The sequence below is a fragment of the Numenius arquata genome, chromosome Z (genome assembly GCF_964106895.1).
Source record: "Numenius arquata chromosome Z, bNumArq3.hap1.1, whole genome shotgun sequence".
Taxonomy (NCBI): Eukaryota; Metazoa; Chordata; class Aves; order Charadriiformes; family Scolopacidae; genus Numenius; species Numenius arquata.
In genome coordinates this window covers 15,742,271-15,769,015 of record NC_133616.1, presented here as the reverse complement: position 1 = coordinate 15,769,015, position 26,745 = coordinate 15,742,271, and the positions used below count along the sequence as shown (strand labels likewise).

At 40.9% G+C, this 26,745-nt stretch overlaps 1 protein-coding gene across 2 annotated transcripts; it reads right to left on the bottom strand.

The window, feature by feature from the left end:
* Window positions 1–681: 681 nt before the first annotated feature.
* Window positions 682–24,976, bottom strand: C7 (complement C7). Of its 2 annotated transcripts, none has more exons than XM_074166128.1 (18): window positions 24,830–24,976; window positions 24,489–24,544; window positions 23,655–23,727; window positions 22,515–22,656; window positions 21,560–21,701; window positions 20,580–20,718; window positions 19,762–19,896; window positions 18,330–18,573; window positions 17,559–17,672; window positions 16,970–17,136; window positions 14,573–14,801; window positions 13,823–13,994; window positions 13,354–13,441; window positions 11,822–11,954; window positions 10,623–10,814; window positions 9,032–9,128; window positions 3,929–4,113; window positions 682–1,995 (listed from the first exon to the last, which is right to left on the bottom strand). In XM_074166128.1, the coding sequence occupies exons 1-18, from the start codon at window positions 24,833–24,835 to the stop codon at window positions 1,808–1,810; spliced, it is 2,502 nt and encodes an 833-aa protein (XP_074022229.1). In that variant the 5' UTR covers window positions 24,836–24,976; the 3' UTR covers window positions 682–1,807. The 2 variants fall into 2 exon arrangements, with proteins under 2 accessions (XP_074022229.1, XP_074022227.1); XM_074166126.1 differs by having other exon boundaries at window positions 23,655–23,730; window positions 24,830–24,974.
* Window positions 24,977–26,745: the final 1,769 nt, after the last annotated feature.

Below are 26,745 nucleotides of genomic sequence, written 5' to 3'. Positions count from 1 at the left end.
ACTCCCAGGTCCTTCTCTGCAGAGCTGCTCTCCAGCAGGTCAGCCCCCAACCTGTCCTGGTGCATGGGATTATTCCTCCCCAGGTGCAGCACCCTACACTTGCCATTGTTGAATTTCATCAGGTTCCTCTCTGCCCAACCTCCAACCTGTCCAGGTCTCACTGTATCGCGGCACAGCCTTCTGGTGTGTCAGCCACCCCTCACAGTTTTGTGTTATCAACAAACTTGCTGTTGTGCCAGTTGCCCCTAGAAAAAGGCTAGAAGTTGTGGACAAGAGACTTGGGAGTAACCAAGGGGCAAACATCTATCTGCTCTCCAAGCACGCTACTCCTGAGCAAATAATACAGAGCAAATAACTGATTAAATTAATTTGGATTTTATTCTTCTTGCTTTCACCTATAAGCTGTTCATGAAAATTTACGGTTTGCTCAACAAACAAAAAAGTGCCATTAAGTTCCAGAGAGCATAAAGGTCAGGAGGTTAGTGCTGTTACTGCAGTGGCAACCTTTCCTTCCAACATAGCTGCCCCCAGAAGAGGGAGTCTCCAAGGGGAAACCATGCTGCTCCTGCTCTGGCTTAATCCTCACTGCCAACACTACAGAAAGCAAAGTTTTTCCAGCTGAGGGTAGGGTTTATGTGAGGAAGCTGCAGTTACACACATGACAACCAAGAGAGATGTTTTATGTGATAGGTATTTATTGGTAGTAAGAAATAAAATCTGTCACTTAGAAAGCATACAGGCTTCCTGCTGATAGCGCTGCACTTGCCTGATCACCCACTTGCTACCCAGCCCTTTGGCCTTGTTTGCATCTGAGATCAGTCAGAAGGGATCAGACTGCCAGGATGACTTACAAGGTACACCACATGTGAGCAAAGATGTTGCTGTCTGGCTACACCAGGCAGAGTGCTTAGCTGTGTAAGGAAAGAGTGTAAGAGACTTCTTTTATTCAGGAGCAGTCTTGGGAGATTGTCCAAAGGTACCTCCAGGGGGACTGCATGTGCGGTGTCTCCGTTCCTGTGAGGATGCACTTTCCCTATAGCTGTCTTTGCTCTGTGTGCAACGGTCTGCCAGCAAACTGGTCTTGGCACAAACATAAATGCATGTGACAAATGCAACTGAGTCACCTGCGCTTACAAACATAGCTCATGACAACATAAAATGGTGTTTTTTCATGAAGTGGTTCTGTGTAAGAGAAGCTAGAAGCATAGAAGTCTCCTCATTACTTTAAGCTGGCTTTACTGCTAATGCACACTGTTTTGACCTTTAAGAGCTTCAGACTCAAGGACAGGTTCAATGCCATGCATACTGTTTGCTCAACTGAATAAGGCACAGTAGGAAGAAGTTATTTTATTAAAAGAGAGGAATCATACCTCTTACTCAGTAAAGCCTAATTTATTTCTTTTTTTAATCTAAATCTACTCAGTGCATGTATATGCTTGTGTGGCTTTAAGAGAAATGTATTACCAACGTCAGACACTGTAATCCATCACTAACTATAAACGCTACTTTGGCAGTTGCACTTCAGCGATATTTTTTAATTCTGATCACAATGCGAAGTAAACTCGCCAGTGCTAAGTCCGGGGCCTAAGCAAGAGCCCTGTCATGGGCGGCAGCAGGGAGCGCAGCTCTGCCCAGTGCAGAGCCTTGGGCTCTGATTCGGAGCCGATGCACACATCCTCACCAGCCGCAGTGGGCTTCACGGCAGAGCTTTCTTTCGGTAGAGCAAGGTCTGAAGTATGTCCGTGCCCAAGAGTTGGCACATTTTGACATACCCCACGGCAACAAGCAAAACGAACCGTGACATATCTTATTTGCTTTGTGTGTCGCAGGGCCTTATGCTGACAAGGTTGACGGTCTCCCCCCGGCATCTGAGCCGCCCGGCCTCGCACTCGGTCATGGTCCGGCGGGCAGCAGAGCCGCTCACTTCAGCACAGATCTGGATCCCGCCCTCCTCGCATGGCCCGTCTCCGTCACAAACACAGCTGCTGGATTGCGCTAAGCAAAAAGCAGAGGGGAAAAACACTCAGGGTGGCATCCAACCCAATGAAAGCAAGACATAAACGTTCCCAGCAAAACCCATAGGATTGACAGCAGTTTTCTGGAGGGTGCTCAGCACAGGGAAGACATGGACCGGTCGGAGTGGGTACAGAGGAGGGATAGAAAAATTATCAGAGGGATGGAACACCTCTGCTATGAGGACACGCTGAGAGAGTCGGAGTTGTTCAGCCTGGAAAAGAGAAGGCTGCAGAGAGACTTATTGTGGCCTTTCAGTACTTAAAGGGTGCTTATAAGAAAGATGGGGACAGAGTATTTAGCACGGCCTGTTGCGATAGGACAAGGGGTAATGGTTTTAAAGTAAAAGAAGATAGAGTCAGACTAGGTATAAGGAAGAAATTTTCTACAATGAGGGTGGTGAAACACTGGACCAGGTTGCCCAGAGGGGTGGCAGATGCCCCATCCCTGGAAACATAGATGGGGCTCTGAGCAACCTGATCTAGTTGTAGATGTCTCTACTCATTGCAAGAGGGGCTGGACTAGATGACCTTTAAAGGTCCCTTCCAACCCAAACCATTCAATAATTCTGTGATTCTATGATTCTATGACTGAGTCTTTTCTTAACCAGAAGTAACATTAGCTGATGTTCAGGTTCAGTGGAAAAACTAGAAGTGGAAACTGGGGGCCCCTGCTGGGGCTCCCTCTGCTTGGAGAGGCTGGTTTTGCTTGTAGGAAAAGCTTGATCAAGGTGCCTGAGATATTGTTCTCAAAGAATTCTCTGATGTTACTGCTTGAACTGGTTTGAGTATCTACTGCTCCACAGTCCAGAAAACAGATGAGGGATCTGTCCTTGGACAGTAAGAAACTGATCATGAGAATTTACAGCTGGTATCTTTATTTACATACAGGCAGTTTCACTAAGATTACTACTCCTATAAAGTAAAATGTACATAGTTGTATCAGTGACAACACCTAAATAACCAGATGAGAAGGAGGTCACATCTGAGATGTATTTTTCATAACTGTGTCTTTGTTTTGGTGCCGTGTGTTTATTTTTTTTGCCTGTATTTGTCTCTGCTGAAGCTCCAGCCAGTTTTGATTATCTTTTTTTTTGTTATTTTTTTTGTCTGTTCAGCCCTGTTAGACAAAACAGATGAACTCCTATCAAGTAATCTTTTTTATTTTCAAAATATGACAATAACTGTGCCTCTATCTGTGGCACTTCTAAAAACCTAATTTACTCCTTTATCTTCCCATTTCTGGCAACCCTCCATTAAATGCAATGTAGTGTAGGACACTGAGGGAAATTAGATCAGGGAATTTGAAAACTTCCACTGCAGACAGATTGCAAACGACTGGGACTATTTCCTCTGAGGTAAAAGACATTCACCTTTGATCATAATATGAGAAACTGGGGATAGGCAGTGAAGTACAAACAAAAGTAAGTGGCTTTCCTAGACAGTATAGAATAAGACATCCAATTCCTTGCCACAAGATACTGCTGGGAAGACTATTCAGCAAATTTCAGGAAAGGATTAGCTATTCCTGTGGGCAGTAAGGACTACCACAGTTACCATGTTAAGGAATTTAAAACAAATAGATACAGTGAAAAAAGAGTAGGGCAAGGGGGTTGCCCAAAAAATTCCAGAGGACTAACAGGGTAACCTTCTTAACAGGGACTAGGAATAAGCTTTTTCTGTGGATAGTGCATTTTGTTACGATATCCTGGGGGTTCTTTTCCATGATTTTTTTGTGCCATGTTTGGACACCAAACACTAGGCAGATGGTTTGAACCAGCTTAGCAGCGCCTGGTGTTTCTGGAAGGGATTGGAGATACCATCCCAGGACAGACCTACTGCTAATGTGTGACTGGGGATAAAGACTTAACTTCGGCATATAAACAATTTTACTTAAATTACGAAAAATCTCTTACCATCACATTTTTCCCATGAACGACAGGATCCACATGATATTTCAACTGCCTGAGGTATTTTGCAGTTTTCTGCATTAGTAAGAGAATATTTTCTGCCCATGCACTCCAAGGCATGCATCTTGCAAACAGTTAAAGCTGTGTTTCTCTTGGTTCTTTCATCTGTAGCACAGGTGTCCAGGGAAGGACTGAAAAACAAGAGCAGGGATCTTGGTATTTAAATGTGCTTTATTTTGGTACGTCTTAAAAAGAGCTGAGGGAATGGAAAATATTCAGGGTCTTGTTCCATTTTCTCCATTCATTGAGGTACACCCTAAGAGTGTAGCAAGGGAGCTCAAGACATAGACATGTGATTAATTCAGACTCCTTCCTTTTCCAAAGGATGTTGCACCTCAGCAGAGCCAGAGTCTGTTCCCTCTGAAAGACAGTGATGTTACTGGGTATTTGCCATTGACCTCAGTAGCAGTGAGAGTGAGATTTTAGTTAAAAAGAGTTCAGACCTCAATTATTTTGTAATATATAACACATGCATGCACCTAAGTACGTACACAGAAAACATTTCATATACACATACATTAAAATATTTTACAAGTATTTCTTAATTATAAGACATGAAAAAAGATTAAAGACCTTTTCTCTGCTGTCCTTAAAAGCCTCAGCTTTAACCAAATAACCTGTTATGATCCAACATCAGAGACCAAAGATATTGCTGGAAATAGGTATACATCTCCACTGAAATTTTATTAAAAACCTGCTCTATTTGTCCAGGGATATTACTTGTTTATTTCTTGGAATAAGGATAAGGAAATAAGGATATTGTTCTAATACCCACAAAAATTAGCTCATAAAAGTGGTAATAACAACTCTTGGACAACCTTAAATAGTGTTTGGTCTGGGGACAGTTCGAGGAAGTTGTTGCCATTTGTGTTTCTTGCCGCAAGTGGGAGGGAGGGGAGGAAAAAACCCTTTCCATTATTTCTGGATTTTAATCTCATCCCCCAAACTTCTCCACTTTTTCTCAATGCAGTCAGTGACATCTGTGTGGAGTGAACAAAAAAAGTGCCTCTTTGGAGCAGGCCATGCCTGTGCCCTCCTGGCTGTGCTTTACAGCCACAGGTAAGGTGCTGTGCAGGGTACGAGAGAGCAGAGATGTGCTCCCAGGGGATGGACAGCTTTAAAATCATAGAATCATAGAATCATAGAATTGCCTAGGTTGGAAGGGACCTTTCACATCATCTAGTCCAACCGTCAACCTAATGCTGACCATCACTAAACCATATCTCTAAGCACTATGTCTACCCATCTTTTACATACCGCCAGGGATGGTGACTCAGCCTCTTATTCCAATGCTTAATAACCCTTTTGGTGTAAAAAATTTTCCTAATATCCAATCTAAACCTTCCCTGGTGCAACTATGAAGCTCTAAAGGCTTATTTTCAGCACAGGTCCTTCTTTTGAGCTCACAAACGCTCCCACGGAAACTTTTAGTGTCTAATGGGTCAGTTCTGAGCGTCAACCAGATAAACAGGTGTTTGGTGGGGAGGAGAGGCTGATGAGGTACTGTCAAATCACCCTAATGAGCTTTCATGTGCCCCAACTGGCCCTGTGAAAGTGGCTTGTCAGAGTAGGAAAGAGGAATCTAGAAGAGGGAAGGTGTGGTAGCAAAGTCCTGACTCAGATCTTGCTCACTTGCTGGCCAAGTATTAAGGTAATCTTCCTTTTTTTGCCCTGGGAATTAGGAAGTGTTTTTTGGTAGATCTATAAATAAGACACTGAGGGAAAGTGCCTGCTCCAAGCTTTGGGAATGGTTCTTTGAGAGATGGTTTTGAAGCCTCTTAAAAGAGCTGGCTTTACAGCAAATTTAAAATACCTGCACCTTTGAGCTATTTAAAATTTGGCACAGAGTCCGTCAGCTGAGCCTAAAAACTTTGCATCTACCTGCAACCAAATGTGTCTTCAAAGATTACTAACTGCATTTCTTCTCCTACTTACATTAGCATCCTCAGTTGCAGTGGGTTCCTTAACTGATTTAAAATGTGAAAGTTATCTTTACAGATAGAGGTATAAGAAGAACCTCATCTTTAAATATCATCTTTAATTTGGAAGTACAAAGTGTGATCCACTGAAAGCATCTAATCTATAATTAAGTTGTTTATTATGTTTAAAATTGTTCGGAGGCCTTCTTTATCTGCCTGAGTGAAAAATCTCAGTATCTGAGTCTGAAGATCAAAAACTTGTATGCAAGGCAGCTTAATTTAGCTGAAAAGATTAAGGCCAGACAGAAGTGCACTAATCTGTCTGCTTTGCACCACCTCAGTAACACCCAAAAGAGGGGAGGGAGCCTGATTTAACCAGCTGCTGAAGGCTGAACCCGGGGAGTTCATGGTCCGTGTTGACAATCTCTCAGTACAGTACAAACTGTCCCTCAAACTGTCTTGAGAGTGCTTCATATATTTGCTGTGGCTGGGTCAGCTGGGAGAAATCCAGTGGAAATCAACATGTTCAGATGCATAAGAAAAAGGATGGAGAATTTGTACTCATAAAAGAAATTAATGATTTGCACACATTGCTGAGAAAGGATAGTACAGGGCTGGGAGCATCACAGCAGCGCAATAGAAGTTATTAGAGTCAAGGAAGAATCTTCCTGTAAAGTGAATGTGAAAAATTAAATACCTTTTACCTGAAAAAGAAGGCTCGGGTAAGAACAAGCTTTTGCTAAAGCACATACTATGAGAAATGAAATAGCAGATGTAAGTCAGAAAATATCTCTCTCCCTTTCACCTACAATGAGAGGCAGTAACTTTCAGTGAAACTAAAAAGTGAAAAACTCAGCATGCTGGAAATTATTTTAACTTCTTAAAATTATATTCAAGACCATAAGTTTGAATATAACACAGGCCAAGACCTCTTAGAGAGACATAGATGCTACACAAATAAATGTTGGGGGATAAAAAGAGGGGACAGTACTTTAAAATTATCAAATCTTGTGTTTCACTGTGGAAATAGTCTTTACCTACTGGAGGCTGAGATTTCATCTGTATATAATACACTAACTGTGCTCTGACCCCTTCTTTGCACTGGGCCAATTCACACAGAATAGCTGGTGTCCCAACTGTTAAACTCCCTTTGACCCCAAAAGATGGGGACGGCATCAGACTGCTTGTTAGGAATGGTCCCTGACCCTAGTAACTCCTCCACTGTGCCTGGGAATTATCTGGGAGTTGGCCCTTGCCAAAGTCCTACCAGGAGCTGCTTTTGCAGTTTCACAGCTCTGGTGCCCAGAATCATTCCCTGGCTCTAACTGATGACGATAAGACACCACGTCATGCAGGACAAATTACCCCTCACCAGCCTGTTGTGGGGCGCTCTGTACCTGGAAGTCTCTGTTGCTAGTTTTTTGGAAACTTAAAGGATGCGGGATGGGTATGAAACCATGGTGTTCCTGGTTTCCCATGTGAACACTTATTCCCAGCTCTCTTCTGACTAGAGGCTGCTGCTGAGAGTCACTGCCACAGTAAAGTTCTGATCTCTAAGGAAGGACCAGGATCTGCTTACATGCCTTAGTCCTACAGCCTTAACAGACTGGCAGATTAGTCTGCTTTGACAGCTGATGATTTATCCTTCTATTATTAGATGGGTTATTTCAAGACAGAGTGAAAAGATGGCATCAGGTAACAGAAATGACTGTTATCTATCTAACTGCCATTTTGAGCATAATTATAAAAAATAGAAACAGGCAAGTAGTACATTAATTATAACTGAAGCCTGAATGGATAACTGAATGTAATGAATTTAACTTCCAAGGTTATTTTGAGTCTGCCCAAGGCCTTCCCTGGCTTTGTGGACTCTCCTCATCCGCTATGTAACTAACCTCAACACACCCATGAGCCAGAGGAGAAGTTGTTGCCTCACTTTAATGAGTGCTGAAGCAAAGAGAGTACAACCAGATTATTTACAATATTTAGGTGATTTAGGATAGGAATAGAGCCTTAGCAGAATTGTTACAAACCTAACACTTATCTCCACGTGCAAGACAATGGCCCCAGATCCTAGAGCAGTGCCCAGTGGATCTAGAAAACCTGAACTAAGCTCACCAATTTTAATTTTGAGGTGTTCAAAATGTGCTAATTTTGGCTTAGATCCAGAGTCACTGTGCAGGGCACTCTTGAACTATGCGGCTGATGGAAAGTATGTGTCCTCCACTGAGAAGTTCTGCTACCTTGAGATCAATTGAGACAGCTTCAAAATTCCTTCCTCCTACTACACAAGGATAGGACATATTTGATCTGTTATCCTAGAGCTTCCAAAGTGCTCAGCTCCTGCTGTGACATAAACCTGGCCAGATTTCACATCCAGAACTCACACCCACTCTGACGACTTTATAGGTGACTTCAGTCTATGAAAAGCAGCCAGATGTTGGAGTGCTGAGCTCTTTGGCACATCTGGCCATCAGCATCAGGTGGTCTCAAGGTATCTTCTTGTTACTCCTCTGTTTTGGTTCCATTACCTCCATGTTTAGCAAAGAACTGAGAGTTACTCTCCCTATGTTTCTCCTGCATTGCTTATTGCAGAATATAGGCTTAGATCAAACAGGAGACAATAAACTCTGGTCTGCAAGTTATCAGGTCAGCAAAGGTGATGTAACTGGTCTGTGCAAACTACTGTGTAAATGGGAGACTAGATTATTGTGTCTTTCATAACTCTCCAGTTTCTCAGCAGGAAAAAGAAATCTGTTTTATTTCACTAGCTTATTGCTTTGATGGTTTATGTCCCAAGGGCCTCTGTTCTAACTTTTTCTCAATCTTCTAAATCTTCAAAATATCATTTTATCTTTTTCCATCTATTTCACAGATCAAGTGGAGCTGAAATTATCCCTTCACCTTCTGTCATCCAACCAAATTCCATCACTGCTAAAACCCACTGACAGCTCTGACAAGGCAGGTAAGTAATGAACAGGACATTGATTGAGCTGTAAAGCAAACAAAGTACAATGCCTCCTTCTCATATGAGTAAAGCTTTCTCATCTGTCATGGAATGAAGACTTAAGAAATTTAATTGGTCTTGAATAAAGTGAGAAAGTCATCGCAAAATTCAGCCTGAACTTACCCACACTCATAGGGCATTTTGCACACACATTGCGACTGATGCACTTTCTCCCATGGCTGACATTTAGGCTCTGTCACTTCTGGTTTCACACTGGGCACTGAAGTAGAAGAACACAGACAGTGCTATTAAGGGTCAGAAAAACAAGGGCTCTTAAAGGTCTACTCAGAAATTATCCTATCAGTTGAACTTAAAAGGCTTTGCATTATACAACTGTGACAAAGTCTCATCCTGCATGTTCATTAAAAGTATCTACTGCATGGAAGGAATCAACACTATTAAAAAGATATGATACACTTTGCAAAGTTACTGTTCAGTAATTTATCCACAGGTCATGAGTCAGATGGAAGGAGACAAGTCTATGTTCAAGCTTAAACATTCATCTAGTTTCTGCAGCAGCTGTTTGTGTCTGTTACACTTAGCAGTGCTGAATCATAGCTGGCAACAGCTTTATCATTAGGTTTCAGAGTTACTGGCTTCACTATAGTCAGTAGAAAAGCTAAGGCTCTGAAATCCTATGTAGAAATGTGAACTTGAGTATCTTTATGCACTGATGGTGACGAAAACTCCATCCTTAGTCCTCAATCTGCACTAACTCTAATCACAAAAGCAATAGTGATTCTTGGGAATTTTCATGATTACACAAGTGCTGGTCTTTGAGTGCCGAGTTGTATTCCAAGCTTGAAAATGAAATAGGCCTTTGCTAAACTTTCCTTGGGAGATTTTGGTAGCAAGTAATGGCAAAACTTTGCTAAATCCAAATGGACACACTTTCTGAGAAAGCTTTATCCTGATTTGTGTTTTAGGTTACGTGTCTGTAGTTTTCTACTTTAACATAAAAATTTAATACTATTGAACATTGTGGCCTTTAAAAAAAAATCTTCCTTGTGGATTAAGACTTGCCAAGCAAAATAGACAGGCAGAAATTGCCAGAGAAGAAAAAAAAAAAGAGTTGCAGTGCATTGCAGTACAGACAGTAGGCATATCCCTCTCTTCTTGCAGAGTGGAAATTTCCTCCAAAAATCACTGCATTGTCTCCATCCTTGGGGCTGTTGGTTATACAGTTGACTGTTACTGACACTATTGGTGACTAAATACTCTCATCCAAACGTATGTGTCCCACTGTGTGTGTGAATACATACCGTCAGAGGAGCAAAAGGAGTCATCCAGTTGTGCCCTTCTCTGCCATCAGAGACTGTGGTGCACTGAACAGCTTCCAGACAGAAACGCCATATCTCAAAAGTGCAACTCATATCGTGGTGGTTTTGCCCAACATTAGTGGAAAGCAAAGTATACTTGGGTGGCAGAATACGCAGCATACATCCCAGGAAGTATCTTAAAATATTGTAAGTGACAATACTTGATTGTTATAGGGGACTGAGAAGCAAAAGGAAACCTCACAAGAAGTGAGGCATCTTGTTTGATCAGCCCACAGAAAACACACGCTCACATTTTCTGTGCTTTCTGCTGGTGATATGAGTATGGCTTCTCCTACTGTATCAGCCACAGCTCTGCCTATATCTTATCTACATCAGCCATAGTCTGTCCAGGAAAGAAACTCCTGCGCTGTACTTGGGGAATTGCAATGGCTTACCTGGTCTCTTGCACTGGATAGTCTTCATGTCAGGAGACCACTTGAGACTGGGCTCGCATAAAATGGAGCGTGCCCCTTCTAACTGCATGCCGTGTGGGCAAGAGAGAGTTATTCTCTCACCGATCTCATATGCAGCTTTCCATGGCTCTCCTTGCAAACCCCCCTCCAGGACAGGCAAGAGACAAGCCGTTTCTAAGGATTGAAGCATTTGAGATAGTCACAGTGAATCAGTGGATTGCAAAAATCAGTCACACATTTTATCTTCTCTCAAATTCCTTAACAAATTGAATGGTATGATTAGTTGATTTTCTTTTAGAAACACATCAGTCATGTTAGCACAGGATATTGACTCATCACACCAGCCAAACATGTGCGATGCCAGGGACAGAGTGATAATATCTTCTCCTACTGCCTGCAGGTCCAGCCCTACCTTGAAGAGGGCTTCTCTGTTGTTAGGACCCATGCTTCTGTTGAGGGCATGTACTAAAGAGTAACATCCTAGTAGAGAGAGGTCACACATACAGGACCCTGGGAGACCAGGCAGTGATACACAAAGAGATGGCATTTAAACAATGTGGACTAACATTTTGTGGGCAGTCAGTCCTGGCTGGAAGTCAGAAAGGATACTTTTAAGCTACAGGTCTGAAAATTCTCAAGTCTACCTGATCACACTCAAAGCTGCCTCACAGATAAAATGTCCAGGGGAAAAAAAGAAACCCTAATGGCTACTGACTGGGTTAGAGGAAAACAGTGAAGTGGGGAGATATCCAAGATGTAAAACGATCCTTGGAGTTCTGTTCTTATGACAAGGCGGTTATTTGAGAACTTTGTGGTTGCCCATTGGACCTTTTCCTCAGTTTGCTTTAGACATAGACTCATCCCCATGGTTCTTGGCTGTAGCCACAGGACTGAATTCATAAACAAACTTTGCTTCCACAGGAAGCAATTCCTGGATTGGAATTTAGTCTCCATCACTTTCAGCCTTACATAAAACCAGACTTCATGGGGATGTTTCTATTTCAGTATTACAATATCTGGATTCAAAGTAAAAGTCAGTTTAGACCTGATTACATCTAGGGAACTGGGAAATGCAGGTGTTTATTTTTCTGCTGTTGATGTTGGAAAACAGACATTCAGAGGTGTTTCACTGGAATTCAGGAACAGAGTTTTATTTCAAAACAGGAATCAATTAGACATACCCTGGCAATACCTGTCTCCAGCTTGCCATTGTAAATTACTGCCACACTTAGCAACAGGATCGCCAACAAGAGAATATCCATGTCTGCAAGCATAAACAATGCTTTTCCCAACAGGGTAAGAGTTTTCAGCATTCTGAAAGAAAAGGAACAGGTGAAATTTTGGATATACAATCTAAGAATTGCCAGCAGAGTTGAACTCCCTTTAATTCTGGGATGCAGTAGCTGAGGACACTGAGAAGTATTAATGTCACTCTACAGTGCACTAATGAGACTACCTGGAATATTGGGGGCAATTCTGGTTATCAAGAATCAGTAAATGTGATCAAAATGGAGAAGATGCTGCAAATTAGCTGGTAGAATACAGGATATTCAGGATACCTTAGCTTAGCAAAGGGAGGGTTAAAGTTGAAGGTACCCTGTGACAGGGCTCTGGCAGTGATATGTCCATGAAGGACCAGCCCTCTCCTGCCAGTGTATTAACTGATTACAAATATGGCATTAGAAGGGGAACATAAGTTCTTCAACAGCCTTCTGGGGATATCAGTGGAGGGTATATGGCTTTGCTAATTCTTAGGATGGTGTGTTATCAGCTTGCTAAAGGTTAATGTGATATGGTCACTCAGAAGAGCTGGACTTGAAGACACAGGTCTTTTCTCATTTTCTATCCTACTCTCTTCTAAGGCGAGATTTTTTGAAAAATTGAGACTACTCCACAAATTGCAGGGTTTTACTTTTAGTTTGTGAACCAAAAAATCAATATGGGAGACAACTATTGATTAGCAAGAAAAAAATCACTGGCAAAAGAAGGAGCACAAACTTTTGGATCTCGCCTCAGGTTGCAGTTGTACAGAGACAACTAATGGATTTTGAACTAATCCTTTTATCTATTTATTGAGCAAAAAGACTCTAGACAGCTTCTTAACATGGAGAAGGCACAATCCATTGTTCCAAGGGAGGAATTTAGTCTCCCTTGTTAAATGGGCCCAAGTTACAGTCAGCCACATACCTTGCCAGATCATTGTCTCACCAGGGAACAAAAAGTTGAAGTGTAATGGTGAGTTACAGGGTATAGAGTGAAGATTCCTAAAATCTGTTTATGATTTTGCTATGGACTTGCTGGATGACCTTGGACAGTTTAGTTTCTGTACTGTTTTTTCTCTAGTTTCCTATGCTTTAACATGTAACTCACGTGGCACAGAAAATTTTTAATATGTTTATAGGGTAAAGGACAAGCAGATTACTTTTCTCTGTAGGTACCATGATCCAGAAAAGTAAAGATTGTGTTCTGTTTTTTTGGGGGGGGCTTTTTTGTTTTTGTTTTTGGTTTTATTTATTTACTTATAATAAGAATTCTTGTCTAATGTCATGTAAACTTCAGCCAGGAAGAAATGTTGAGAGAGCTGCTATACAGTAGCTCTGATACTAATCTTACCAAGATAAATACAAATTTGCAAGTGAATATCTGTATTAACTGTAATAGAGACACTGCAGGTACGGATAGGACAGATAATAAAGTACTAGAAATAACTTACTTGAACAAATCCATTTTCCAAGAGAGGAGGAGGTGAACAGAATTCTGTAGGAGTTATGGATAAATCAAAACAGTGTGGTTCAATCAAGCTATGAAGCAAATCAAAGTATGATTTAGTTTGAATTTAGTCTCCCTTTCTTTCAAAATTATACACTTCTCAGTGAAGCCCATTTTCGAAACTATTATGCGTCCCATTTACATCACAATTACTTAAGTCAGGCACTGCCAGGCTATCTGAGAGAGTGCTAAGTAGAATGGTGTCAAGTTTACTGGTTTTTACCCCATTTTCTAGTCTTACCTTGTATCAGAATTCACAGCTTCTGAATTTCATTTTCTTTCAACTTAAATATGAAAGCTCAGTAAGTGATCTGCTCCCTGAATTCAATAGCTTATGCACCCTTCTGAAATAAATTTTTAAATCTTCCTGCAATCATGCTCGAAATGTTTTTAGTTTTTTTTTTTCTGCTTACTGAAAATGCTGCAACTCTTCATCTTCACATGGTCTGCTTTCATGCTGCTCTCCTATGCAGGCCTTCCCACCGCCACGCGGGGAGGGGTTGTTGCAGGCCCTGCTCCGTGATTTCCTCCCCCCTGAACAAGAACTCCAGGAAGACCAGCAGCTCCAGTGTCCATCAACAACACCTATGCAACGTTTGGGAATATTTCACATTAAAACACTTTGCAGGTTTGTGGTTTAAGGAAAAAAAAAAAAAGCATGTGCTGTTCAGATCTAGTGATGATCCAAACTGTGACCTTATAAAGAATTCCAGATTGCAATGATCTAATCTTACCCAAACTCATCTTTTACATGAGTATAATTCCATGGAGTCTGTAAATTAGCTATTTTTATATTCTCTTAGACTCTGATATCCAATATAAGTAATTAAAAAAATAAAGTGCAAAAGTTTTTTAAGTTATTGATACTCATTTGTTTAGTATATAAACTTATTTATAGAAGGTTACATTTTGAGTGGCTAGTATTGTCTGCTGCATTTAACAATAATAAAAAAAAACCATTCTTTGTTAAGTATTGTTTGGACACATTAAGCAAAGGCTCAGGCTCAGCATGACTGTATGTCTGCAGCAACATCTGACCCAAGCAGCCACTGATGACCCCCATCAACCCCTCATGGAGGTTGTGCAGTGGGACAAACAGACTCTGGAAGGAGGAGAGCAAGCTTTACCATTTCTTGACTCTCACAAGTTTAAAGAGTGCTGACCTGGCTGATCTTGCACAAGAGTTCCCAGCTCACAGGCTGCTCCAAAGGTGTAAGGCTTGCAGTAACACACACACTGAGTTCCATCCACGGCCGCCTCACCACCGTTCTGGCAAGGCTGACATTTGCAGGGATCATTTTCAGCCATATATTCTTCAATGGCTTGTTTTAGGTAATGCTTTTTGACTGAGGAGCAGGGCACTTCCTTTACCAGCTCATATAATGGTGTTAGCTACACACAGTAGAGAAATATTTATATTTAATAGTTATCATTGGGATATAAGAGTTTATGAGCACATTTTGTCATGTAAAACAATTTGTCAAGTATGTTCCTGTGATGCTCCAGCACACGAGAGTTGACAGGTGCTCTGATTTGCGAGCTAGCTAAAATCTTATGTTAGTATTTAAAGTTAGCCTTTTTCTGAAAAGACAACTCTGCTTAACAGCATCCCTTAAAGCTAGTGGTAGATTAGTCAGATTTAAAAATACTTGAGCTTTGAGATTACGATTGAGATAAAAGTGTTACACAGACCACCTGTGTACAGTAATCTGAATCCTCACCCAGCTATTTCCAGCCTGAAAAGCTGGATATTTAAACAACACATTATGGTATTTCATTGAGCAGTGACTGAAGGTAAAAATAAGCAAAAACTTTTTACATCCCTATTGTCTATTTTTACAGAATCACAGAATGACATGGGGTTGGACAGGACCTCTGGAGATCACCTAGTCTAACCCCCCTGCCACAGCAGGTCCACCTAGAGCAGGTTGCACAGGAGCATGTCCTGTTTTGAATGGTGGGTTTTGAATGTCTCCAGAGCTGGAGACTCCACCACCTCTCTGGGCAGCCTGTTCCAGTGCTGTCGCCCTCAAAGTAAAGAAGTTCCTCCTCATGTTTAGATGGAACTTTCTATGTCCAAGTTTGTGCCCATTACCTCTTGTCCTGTCACTAGGCATCACTGAAAAAAGACTGGCCCCACACTCTTGACACCCACCCTTTAAGTATTTATAGGCATTGATCAGATCCCCCTCAGTCTTCTCTTCTCCAGACACATAAAGACCCAAGTCCCTCAGCCTTTCCTCGTAAGAGAGATGTTCTAGGCCCCTAATCATCTTTGTAGCTCTTTGCAGCTCTTTGCTGTACTCTCTCCAGCAGTTCCCTGTCCTCCTTGAACTGGGGAGCCCAGAATTGGACACAGTACTCCAGATGTGGCCTCACCAGGGCAGAGTAGAGGGGGAGGATGACCTCCCTCAACCTTCTTGGTCCACCCCAGAATGCCATTGGCCTTCTTGGCCACAAGGGCACATTGGTGGTTCATGGTCATCCTGTTGTCCACCAGGACTCCCAGGTCTCTCTCTGCAGAGCTGCTCTCCAGCAGGTCAGCCCCCAACCTGTCCTGGTGCATGGGGTTATTCCTCCCTCCCCAGGTGCAGCACCCTACACTTGCCATTGTTGAATTTCATCAGGTTCCTCTCTGCCCAACTCTCCAGCCTGTCCAGGTCTCGCTGTATGGCGGCACAGCCTTCTGGAGTGTCAGCCACCCCTCCCAGTTTTGTATCATAAGCAAACTTGCTGAGGGTACATTCCATCCCTTCATCCAGGTCATTGATGAATATACTGAAGAGGACTGGACCCAGTACTGACCCATGGGGAACACCACTTGTTATGGACCTCCAACTAGATTCTGTGCCCTCTGAGGGCAATCATGACCCTCTGAGCTCTGTCTTTCAGCCAGTTTTCAATCCACCTCACTGTCCATTCATCTAACCCATACTTCCTAAGCTTACCTATGGGGATGCTGTGGGAGACTCTGTCGATGATATTCTCTGCTTTTGCATTTAATTGAACACTTTCTGACAGAAATCTTTTGGGTTTATACCATTCTTCAGTGTGTGGGCAGTTCCCAAAAGGGACTTAGGCAAGGTAGCAGGGAATACGGTCATGCCCAATTTAGAAATGTTTGGCTTCCAGAACCTCCAGTTATGCCAAACTTACGGATGCAGAGAGAAAGAGAAGGGATAAAAGGGATATGCAGAAGTTAGCAAGCTGAGTGGAAGCCACACAGACCTGCCAATATGCATTTTGGGAAAGGGGCTATCTGAAATCCAGGCTTTCTCCCATGCTAGGGTGACCCTCTCTTCTTAAGCAGAACTTCAATAAAGTCACTGAAGGTTTGTAAGATTGTAGGTACTGATCTGCCAAAGGACCTAGACTCATGACGCAGCTGATCATGTTAATGGAATTTTCTTCCTGTGAATTTTTATTTTCTCTTTTAAAAAGTGATCTGAAAACAAAATGATTGCAGACTACAGCTTGATTAACCACCAGCTATAGCTTAATCATTTCTCCCCTTGGGGTGATCCCATCTGCTCATGCCTGCTTCAGGAAAATAGCCTTACCTTTTGTTTAATTACTCTGGGATAGTCTGTCACTGATCCGGCCCAAGAGGAGTATCTCTGACTGTTCCCAGCAGGATTATTCAGCTCTAGATAACTAAGGCCAGCAACAGCACGTGGGCTTCCTCCTTCTACGTAGGGGTCTCCTTTAATCTTAGTACCACTGCTTCCTGTAGATTCAGGATGGGAAACACAGAAAACACCAGCATTGCTATATTTACAAATGGAAATGGAAACAATACATGCAAAAACTATACTGGCAAGCAGTGAAAGGACTCACCAGTGCAGATCAACCACCTGTGCCTGGATTAAGAGCTCGTTACTACATGGATAATATATCAGAAGTACCTGGCTTTGCAGGTGTCTTGGCACCCTTGACTTAGACTGTCCAGAAAAGTACTACTTACTGGGAAAGCATTAGCAATGATTGATGGGTGTTGGAGATCTTTTTAAACTAGGCACTTGGCTTCTGGGTTCATTGTGTTAAGAGCTCAACAAAGCTATCAACACCAGCTCCTCATTGTGACAGCTATTTAGGAGGAGGTGAAAGCCGGAGACATGTCAACTGTACGAGTTACTGTGGAACAATTACCTGAAGAACTCCGTAGCAGTTCATCCAGTTTGGAGCATTTTACTTCCTTCTTTCTCACAAAGAATATGTTCCAGCCTGATTTGGTGCACTCGTACATGTCTGTTGTGCTCATACCTGCAGATAATTGATCCATTAGCAACACTGTACACAGAAAGTGTATTGGATTAATTTCCAAGTTTCCCATTGGCTTGAGATGTGTTTTGGAAAGAAAAGAAGCATGAAATATTATGACTAAATTAGAGGGCAACTAACTAGCACATTCTGTGGGAAGGTTTACACGTTGCTAAAACCTATGGATGGAGGCTGAGAGATGGGAGGTGTACATGGAAAAAGTTTATTGTTTCTTTCATCTCTTTCCTGAGCAATCCCTAATCCTACAACACTGCTCCCCACTGAGTACCATCATACATGTCACTCTAGTGTGCTGTGTTTGTAACTTATTCTGCTTTACACAATTTTACCCAACCTTCATCTCCATGTGACTTTTAAGCTTTAACATGATTCAAGAATTAGACTGGCAGCAGAATTCAAGTTTAGCCTGATGATGTCCTGAACTATCAAAACTGTGCTACCCTGAGCACTGCAGGTCACAGATGTGGACCTAGAACTAAATGTTGTGTTCTAATCGTCTTTATTTTCCCTGTGACGAGAATGTGGTGACTAGTAGAAGCCTCTTACTTGATTTTAGATATTAGCTGGGAGAACATGCAAAGAAATTTTAATTCTTGTTTATTCACTTTGTTTCTTGTAACAAATACTCTAGTACTCTACCTTCTTCTTTCATTTTGTCAGTATCCATATAAAAAAGAACTTTGTAATGTCCTCCTAGAGATCCAGATTGTATGAAATGAGTCCCAAAATGTTCAATAAATCTTCGGTAGACGTTGTACTCATAGACGACTGGAAGGTTGGCCAGTTCCTTCCAGAAGGGCTCCGCGAGAGTGAGAAAGTCTGGGCGGTTGTTAATAAACTGAGCAACTTCCACACTGTTCTCAATAACCATCAGCTGCTTACTCTGGGGGGAAGAAAAGAGGTCATTCGTGCTCCATGTCACTGTCAGGGTGGTTCCTATGAGCCAGATGACATGCACGCTATATTGGCTACTAACCAACAGGTTTACAGAGCTGTCAGGTATGTCTAAGCAACTCAGTGAATGCAAAAAGAATATCCTGAAGTTCGGAAATATCTTTTGGACTGTCATTTATAAATGCTGTATCATCTTTCTCTTCCTCATGTGTACCTGAAAGCCAGCATAAGGAAAAACAAGGAGGAAAACATCACTCTTCAAAGCTAATGGTGGTTTCCAACACCAGCAGCCTGGCAGTAGCAGGTTAACAAACTTGTCTGAAAGCAAATCAGAGGCACTAGAGAAGTCGTCTTTGCACCCTGTTTTGTCCAGAGGAGCCTTTCTTAGAGGCTCTAGCCATTTTGCGGATGCTGCTGAATTAAAAAATACTGTCTATGTATAAAATAATGGTGACCTCATCCTCTCAAAGTTGCTTTTGAACTTTGTTATGCTAAGTCTCAAAATACATCATTGTTAGTGTGGTAAAATAAGCTTGTTCTCTGTCAGCTTGGGGGCCATAAAGCATATAAATTTGTTACTTCATATTGTTTGCTATAAGACAGATGTTATACTTCATAATTGGAGTTACTCTCAAATTATTTATCTAATGCTATTTTTAAAAAAAGTCAAAGGCATACGCACTGTGACCTCCTGGCTGTTTAAGACACCAGTTCTCTCTCTTAAAGGAATTCTACTAGTGAAAAATGTATTATAAAATAAACTAGCTTTAAGCACAGAATTATTTCAATATTTTTGTTCCAAGCTACTGACAAAGGTAATAGGAAAACAAAAAAAAGTGCAGTAAATCATTAGAAGAAAATGGAAAAAGATAAATCAATTATGAGAAAAAGATTATACTTTTCTTCTTCAAATAGGGAGGAAAACAGCTAGTAAATAAATAAATTAATAATAAAGAGGTAAAATGGAGAAAGTAAAAATAGCAGACAACCCTTCATAGTTTATAGCTAAACCAGAGGTCTCTTTGTATAGGTTTTATGTGGTTTTTTTTCTATCATGCATTTTTTGCCAAAAATATCTGGATAAAATGAATATTTGCATCTCACTATAAAATCACATGAAAAAAATGGTGAAAATGTTTATGCAAAATACTAAGCCACAGTGACTACTTATACATACCTTTTGACTCTGTTGTAGAATATTATTGTGTGAATAACTGTATCCACTGTTTGATTTTTCACTGTGCTCTGTGTGTTTCATATAAGACCAGCTGCTGTTGAAAAACTCATAACTGAAATCATTCTGAATTTTAACCTAGAAGATGAAAGATAGAACTCTGTATCAAGAGCTTCATGAAGGATATTAAAAATGATAACTTAGAGAGCACAGCAAGTCTCTCCTGATGCAAAAAAAAAATCCAATGTGTTTTTCAGGCTGATTCCATTTCAGATTTCATAAAAAGTACTGAACACTATTGGAAAAGCATTACATATATATACTTTTAATATATTTGTATATTAAGTATTTACATTATAAAGTAAAGTACAATAAGGATTGGTTGGCATGCTTTTGATAAAGGTGAGACAAAACAAATCTCTGAGACAGTGACTTCAAACAAGGCATAGCTCTGGAAGATCCCCACAAAGCCCAAAGTCCTCTGCACATAAGATTTCTTGGGGTGATTCAGGCCACTACTTATGCAAAGGAGATGGCTTTACACCCAGACTGTAGAATTAGAAATCTGTGAAATTAGAAAACAGTGAGAGAAATAGAAATGACATCCAAAGAATCATATTTTTTTTCCTTCCATTTTAGCAAGACTACTAAAGATTACACCAGTTTGTATTTCAAAATAAGAAGTGACTGCAGAGAGGGAACAGGTGATGTTTAGCTGTGTTTAGGGAAACCTACCTGCCAATAGACCCTAAAAGCTTTGCAACATTCTCCTAGTTTTAATCATGACTCTAAATACAAAACTGTGTTTAATGGACACATACCTGGAAAGTATAAGCAAGAACACTTTCACTCAGCCTGTAGTATTCTCTCCCATCGCCACTAAAGACCTTTCTGCATTGTCCTCCAAAGCTTTTTGTATGAATGACTCTTCCCCTAGTCTCACCAGTAATGGCATCAAAGCTACAAGAAGAAATACATGAAAGATCATTAAGACAGAAAGGTAGCAAATTATTTTACAGAAGGTGAAAATTATGGAGCCATTATAGCTGAATGCTGCATCTGCAGATTAAGATCATAAACCGATTTAATCAAGAAAAAGGGATATCAACTGATAGACTTCTATACCTGCAGAACCTGCAGTGTGCCCAGCATTTTACAATGTGGAAAGCAAAATGTTGCTCTTGATTTTTCAACAAAAATGAACACATATCAATATCACTTAACATTAAGATATTCATATCTATCACAACTTTACTTTATTAAGTTTTATTGTTCCAGCAATTAATGCAACACAGAAACAACAGGGCCTCCATTCTGAAATGCTTTTGTATTATATGTGAATTATATCACATACCAAGTGACACAATTAGGCTACAGAAACTTAGGATAACTATTTTGCTAGGTGTCAGATGGGATATATAAACAGAAATCCATATGGATCCACGGTACTAAGTGCAACAGCAATGAACAAAAAGAATAAGCACTGCTGGATCATTTTTTCTATCCTGATGATTATGTGTTATTGGTTGAGATTCCTTTTCATATATTAAAAGATGTTTTTAAATAGCAGGAATGAAAGATAAAGAGTTGTACTCTTTATCTGTGCTTCAGGTCAAAGGGCCTGTACATCCTGCCTGCACTGACCACTGGCATGATGGAGGCAGTTATAGTGGACACTTTTGTCTACGGAACCTTTTACCATAGGCCCAGGGAGTCTCTCTGTAGAGCCAGAGCTTGTAAATACAACCAAAATGTAAATGCTTTTGGCACCAGTACTACTGAGCGTGGCACAGAACATTACCCTGCTCCTGTAAGTTCTGAATTCGGAGGCGTTTTATCAGTATCACATACAGTCATCTTCTCTTCACATCGATCTTCATCTGCACCATCTTCCTCACAATCCTGATCTCCATTGCACACAAGAGATCTGCTGATGCACTGACCTAAATCAGAACAAAATGCATGGGGAAAGAAATGTATGTTCATTAGAAAAGAAATCATGTAAATTCAAAGCAAAAGCCCCATTCATCTACCACTTTAATTAGCTTGTTTGCTCCCACAAAGAACAGTCTGTGCCCAGGAGGGCTTGTGAAACAACAGTAAATGTAGACATAAAGAAATAGTGTACAGTACACTTGAGGGAACCACTGACATTCAAGGTTTATGATATATTAATAAAACAGTTGACTTTTAGATTTATTTCCCAAGCTTTCATCCTTTGACCCTATCACTTGTGATTAACTGTGATTATCTCAGTGGTAGCACCAAAATATGTTTATCATATTCTTCTGTGATAAATATCTAAATATTGAGGTAACGTGCTTTTTTTGTGAAGGTAATGGAAGCTGCTTGGATACTAGGACTGGCTTAGGGGCCATTAGTTTCCGTGACCCAAGTGATTTCCAAAGTGTTTGAACATAGCTTAGAACAGCTTTGAACAATCACATCTAAGGTTGCATTCCTTAATTACCTTCTCGTTATGAAAAAACTGTACTCTGGGGCAAATTAGTGAAGCAGAATGACTTAGAGAGGCTACCAGGGCTACAGCATATTATCTGCAAAGCTTTGCAAAGCTCCAGGTGAAACTATAAACATGCATAATAGGCTGAAAAAAAAGGAAACATCCTGCTAAATCAAATTTATCTGTAGGTCAGGGGTTCTGTAAAGCCATTGCCCATTTACTAAATTTCAAAGATAACAAGGTTACTTTCTTAACTTTATGACCAGAAAATGGTGGAAAAGATCTTGAATGATACCTGAGAAACACCTGAACCGATCGCCACAGCCATCCTCTGTTGGACATCCCCTCGTGGGGGTGCATGCTCTTGTTTCAAAGGCGTCCCCAGAGCAGGGGTTTCCCCCATATTGGCCGTAAACTGCCACTGTCCGTCTCCGAATCTGAATGCAAATCAAGGGAAATATTAGAAGATACAGATGCAAAGCAGGAAGAGTTTACTAGTGTCAAGACAATGCTACCACTCTACTGCTGTAAGCAAATGAGACATTACTAGTTTTTCTGAGAACAACCACACTTGGTATTACCACAATATGGTAACAAACTCTAAATTTAATAGATATTTTATCTATAAGGTTTTTAGACTGATGCATAAGCCTGGTTAGTTTGTTCAAAAACCTAATATGTAACTGAAACCAAGAGAAAGCTGCTGACACATTTCAATTTTGTTTTACATTTTTAATAGGACCAATCATGCCTGATATGAATCTACTGAAGTTCTTCAAAGTAAACAATGTAATTAAGGAAGATGATAAAATCTAACATAAAGTGGGCTACTTCTTGCTTCTAAAAAGAGTAAGTAGTCTCATGGCGCATCTTTAATTTTGACTAATCCTTCCCTAATTGATGCAACATCAAAGTAAATGAGAAGGAAAATCAAAAGCAAGTGTCTTGCACATCAATAAACTTGCACTGTAAAAATCATCAACTTGTTTTCATTGAGGATAATACTTTGCCACCAAGTTTTCTTTCCATAAGATGTAACTCCACTAATGAAAAATCAACAGTATTGGTACAAGACAGCATCAGGGGAGGAATGTCTCTGTTTAGAGAACAGATCAATTAAGCTTTTTGGAACTACCACCAAAACAAAAAATATTATATATATTATATAATATAATTATATATTATAATATATTATATATATTGTATCATATTTTACAGCATTAATATCATAGTTTTGAAAAGGAACATAGAGGGACAGGCTAGAGGATTTCCATTCCGATTTCTTTGTCATCTATCCTTCTTGTTCTACTGGGGCTTTTGTCTTGACACCTGACTTGGGGTTTTAAAGGCATAGCAACTCCTTAATTACCTTAAGGGAAAAAAAAGCATATGCTTGTGAAGTCATGAGTACAGAAAAAAATGTGTCTATCTGTACCTGTTTTTGAGTACAGCCATCGCACTCAGACCAAGGACCAAAAGAATTCCAGCGGCAATGGACTGGAGAAGGGCTGCTTCAATAGTATTTTTTGAATTAAAAAAAAAAAGAAGAAAATCATCAGGGATATCCATCCACAAGCATTAGTGCAAAACTCTCCTAAACAGCAAAGCAGGTCTTCAATAAAAATTAGGGGCTGGAACATGTTCCCTCTACAGCCATTGGGAATTGCTTGTCGTGTGTAAGAGTGAAACCAGTTCCTGCTCGGGCTTTCTGGTCACTGAACAAGAGAAGAAACTATTCACCCAGCCTGAATATCAGCAAGGACTTTGTGGAACCGTATGCCAGCTTCAAAGACCAGCTGCACACTGCAGAGCAGGGAGAGGTCATATCATGTCCTGAGACGGGCAGGGAGCTGCCAAGGGGCACCGTGTGTGCCATAGTGTGCAGCAGACAGACCTTCCATGGCAGCTCTCAAACAGCACGTTTGCAAGTGGGGGGCACTAAAGGGTGCAACCTGCCCCCAGGATTGGGCTGGCCTGGGGTAATCTGTGCTGTGTTTTGCAGGTGTGTGTTGCTGTGGCTCCCACCACCGCTGTGTGCTCTCCTCCCAAAGGGCGGCTGACTCCTCTGGGCAGAGGCAAGGGACACCGTGATGCCTCACTCTTGTCACCACTGATGGCAGCGGCAGCACTGACACCAAACAGGGTCTCCTCTCCTGGGAAATATATCTGGAGATCCCTTTAAGACCGGCTCTATGTCATGCACCAGAAGCTGTCTGTCAAATTACACATGCTTAGTCTTCAGCATGTAATTTACTAAAGAAATACTCACCTGGAAAAAATGGGAAAGAAGCCTGAAACTTCCAGCAACAGAAAAATCCCCAGCACCTGAAAAAAGAGGAGCAAAAGCAAACTTACTTTGCTTTTCTGCATTTTCTGTTAGCTCGTGCAACTGTTCTAACTTTCTGCAATCTTTACACAGGTCAGTTTAAGAAATAAAGGAGCGCATCACATTGATATCCCTCAGCTTTGTTGTGCAAGCTGTTGTTCCTCAGCTTTCTTCTTTCTTGCAATACTACATTTTCAGCTAAGTATTTCTCCATATAAATTAATATTTCATTGCACTTGCCATATTCACTTCATCAGTACAAATTAAGTAAGCAATTGTCTTACCTTCATGTTAGATTAAATACTCAGATATCCAGCAATTACCAGGGAAAATGCACTTCCATTCAATTCAGCAGCCAAAGGAGTCAGTCAGTCTGTCTGCTACTGTACGTCTCCTCTCACTCTGTCTTGCTATTCTGCTTTTCTTTCCCTAAAAAGGCTGAATATTGCCGAGGAATTTTCATCTTAACCCATCTAGCCCTCTCCAGGGACACAGCCTGTTTTGGGAGCTGCTCAGTGTTTTTAAGACACATAAATCAAGGCTTGGATGTACTGTCTAGGGCTGGCACAAAGTTATGAAGAGCATTTACTGGAAGAACAATCGTGTTTTCCTTATCTTCTCTCTCACAGTTTCTTTCCTCTGAACAAAACTTTTCAGAGAACCCAGGCCATGTCTGGTGTCACATACACTACACCAGAGCCGAGTCCCCATCTTCAATAGGAAAAGCTGATCTAGAATGAAGCTGAGGTTGCCAAGGTTTAATCCTGATCACAAATCTTCAATGCCCACTTCTGCAGTTGTGCTGAATTTTGTGTATCAGTTCTCACACTGAAAATCAGTTTATGTATCTGAATGCAAGTTTTAGACAATTCTGGCACAGTCCTGCCTGTGTAAAAGTCTGCAAAAGGTCATGCACAGACCCTAGTTTCAGTGACACATCAACAGCTGGCCTTTTGTGGGAATGCTCTTGCAGAATTACAAGCACTTCGCTTTTTCTTTCCTCACCCTTCTATGTCCTCTTATTTTTTCTCTTGACTTTTTTCACTTCCCAGAGCTGATCCATTCCAGAAACAGCAAGAAAATGCCAGTGCTGGGGAAATTTCCATTAATTTACCCTAGTGGAGCTTGGACAAAGCCCTCGTGGAAAAGCAGCTCCTCTATCTGAAAACTCTTCAAATACTGCATCTCGGACACAATATCTATTCTGAACAGTTTAACAGTCCTCAGAAAACCAAACACCTGGTGTCACAGCATCCCTATATGGTGACTTTTAAACCCCATACTTTGTTGGCATGGTCTGGTCTCCTTAAGAAGGTGCCTAGACTTTGGGTCATGTTATTCCATCCATGTGAGGGATGCCTATGTCCACTCCTCAGAAGTTACCAACGCCAGAGCCAATTTAGGTAAGCCAGAGCCCGTCTTTGGGACTTTTCCGATTTAGCAACTATGAACCTCTCTAATAATGTAATTCATACTCTTTCATCAGTTCTGTGCATATTTTATTGCTTTTGATTGAAATCCTCATGCTCCTATTAAGTTTTATGACCGATTTGTGCAACATTGTCAGCGGTCATTTGGCTATGAAAGAAATGATTAAAACAAAGTTAAGCCCTTTAATAGCTGGCCCAGAACATGGGAACTCTGAAGAATATTTTATCTCTCCAGACATATGTCTTGATCTTGCAGTTAGCTGTTTTAATGGCTTAGATAACAATTTCACTTTCTGTAAGAACATCATTAGCTATAATAATCCTCAAGATAAAGATATACTGTAATTTGCTCACAAACAAAACATGCAAATAAACATAAAAGAGGCCAAATGCAGCTAGTAAAGAAAGTGGTGGTGGGGGGGGGTAATGGGTATCATATTCAAATGAGTTTATATTGATGGAAAGTCTTCTTGCAAGAAGCATTTCAGCAAGACAAAAATGTTGCTTTGGCAGATGCTGAATAATAGTCCTTTTAGCACACATTTTCAGGCACCTCAGCCTAAAGACTTTATCTTCTTCCATTTGGAAAGAGGATCCTGCTTTTTTATTGATCCTCACTTCAGCAGTAACAGAAGCAAAGAGACTGAACCAAGAAGGTGCAAAAGAGAAGGAGGTTAGAGTTGGACTTGTGTCGCTCCTAGGACTGCAAGTCCACAGGTCCCATGGCCCTTTAGTGGTTTCCAGTGGACGGATGTTCAGTTTCCTCTACA

Excerpts from the sequence above, each read along its gene's own strand:
- C7 (XM_074166126.1), bottom strand. Across the intron at positions 14,802-16,969 it reads CCAGAGTAATTAAACAAAAG|CTAACACCATTATATGAGCT; the intron begins GTAAGGCTATTT and ends TACTGTGTGTAG. Across the intron at positions 4,114-9,031 it reads AAAATGCCCTATGAGTGTGG|TCCTTCCCTGGACACCTGTG; the intron begins GTAAGTTCAGGC and ends CTTGTTTTTCAG.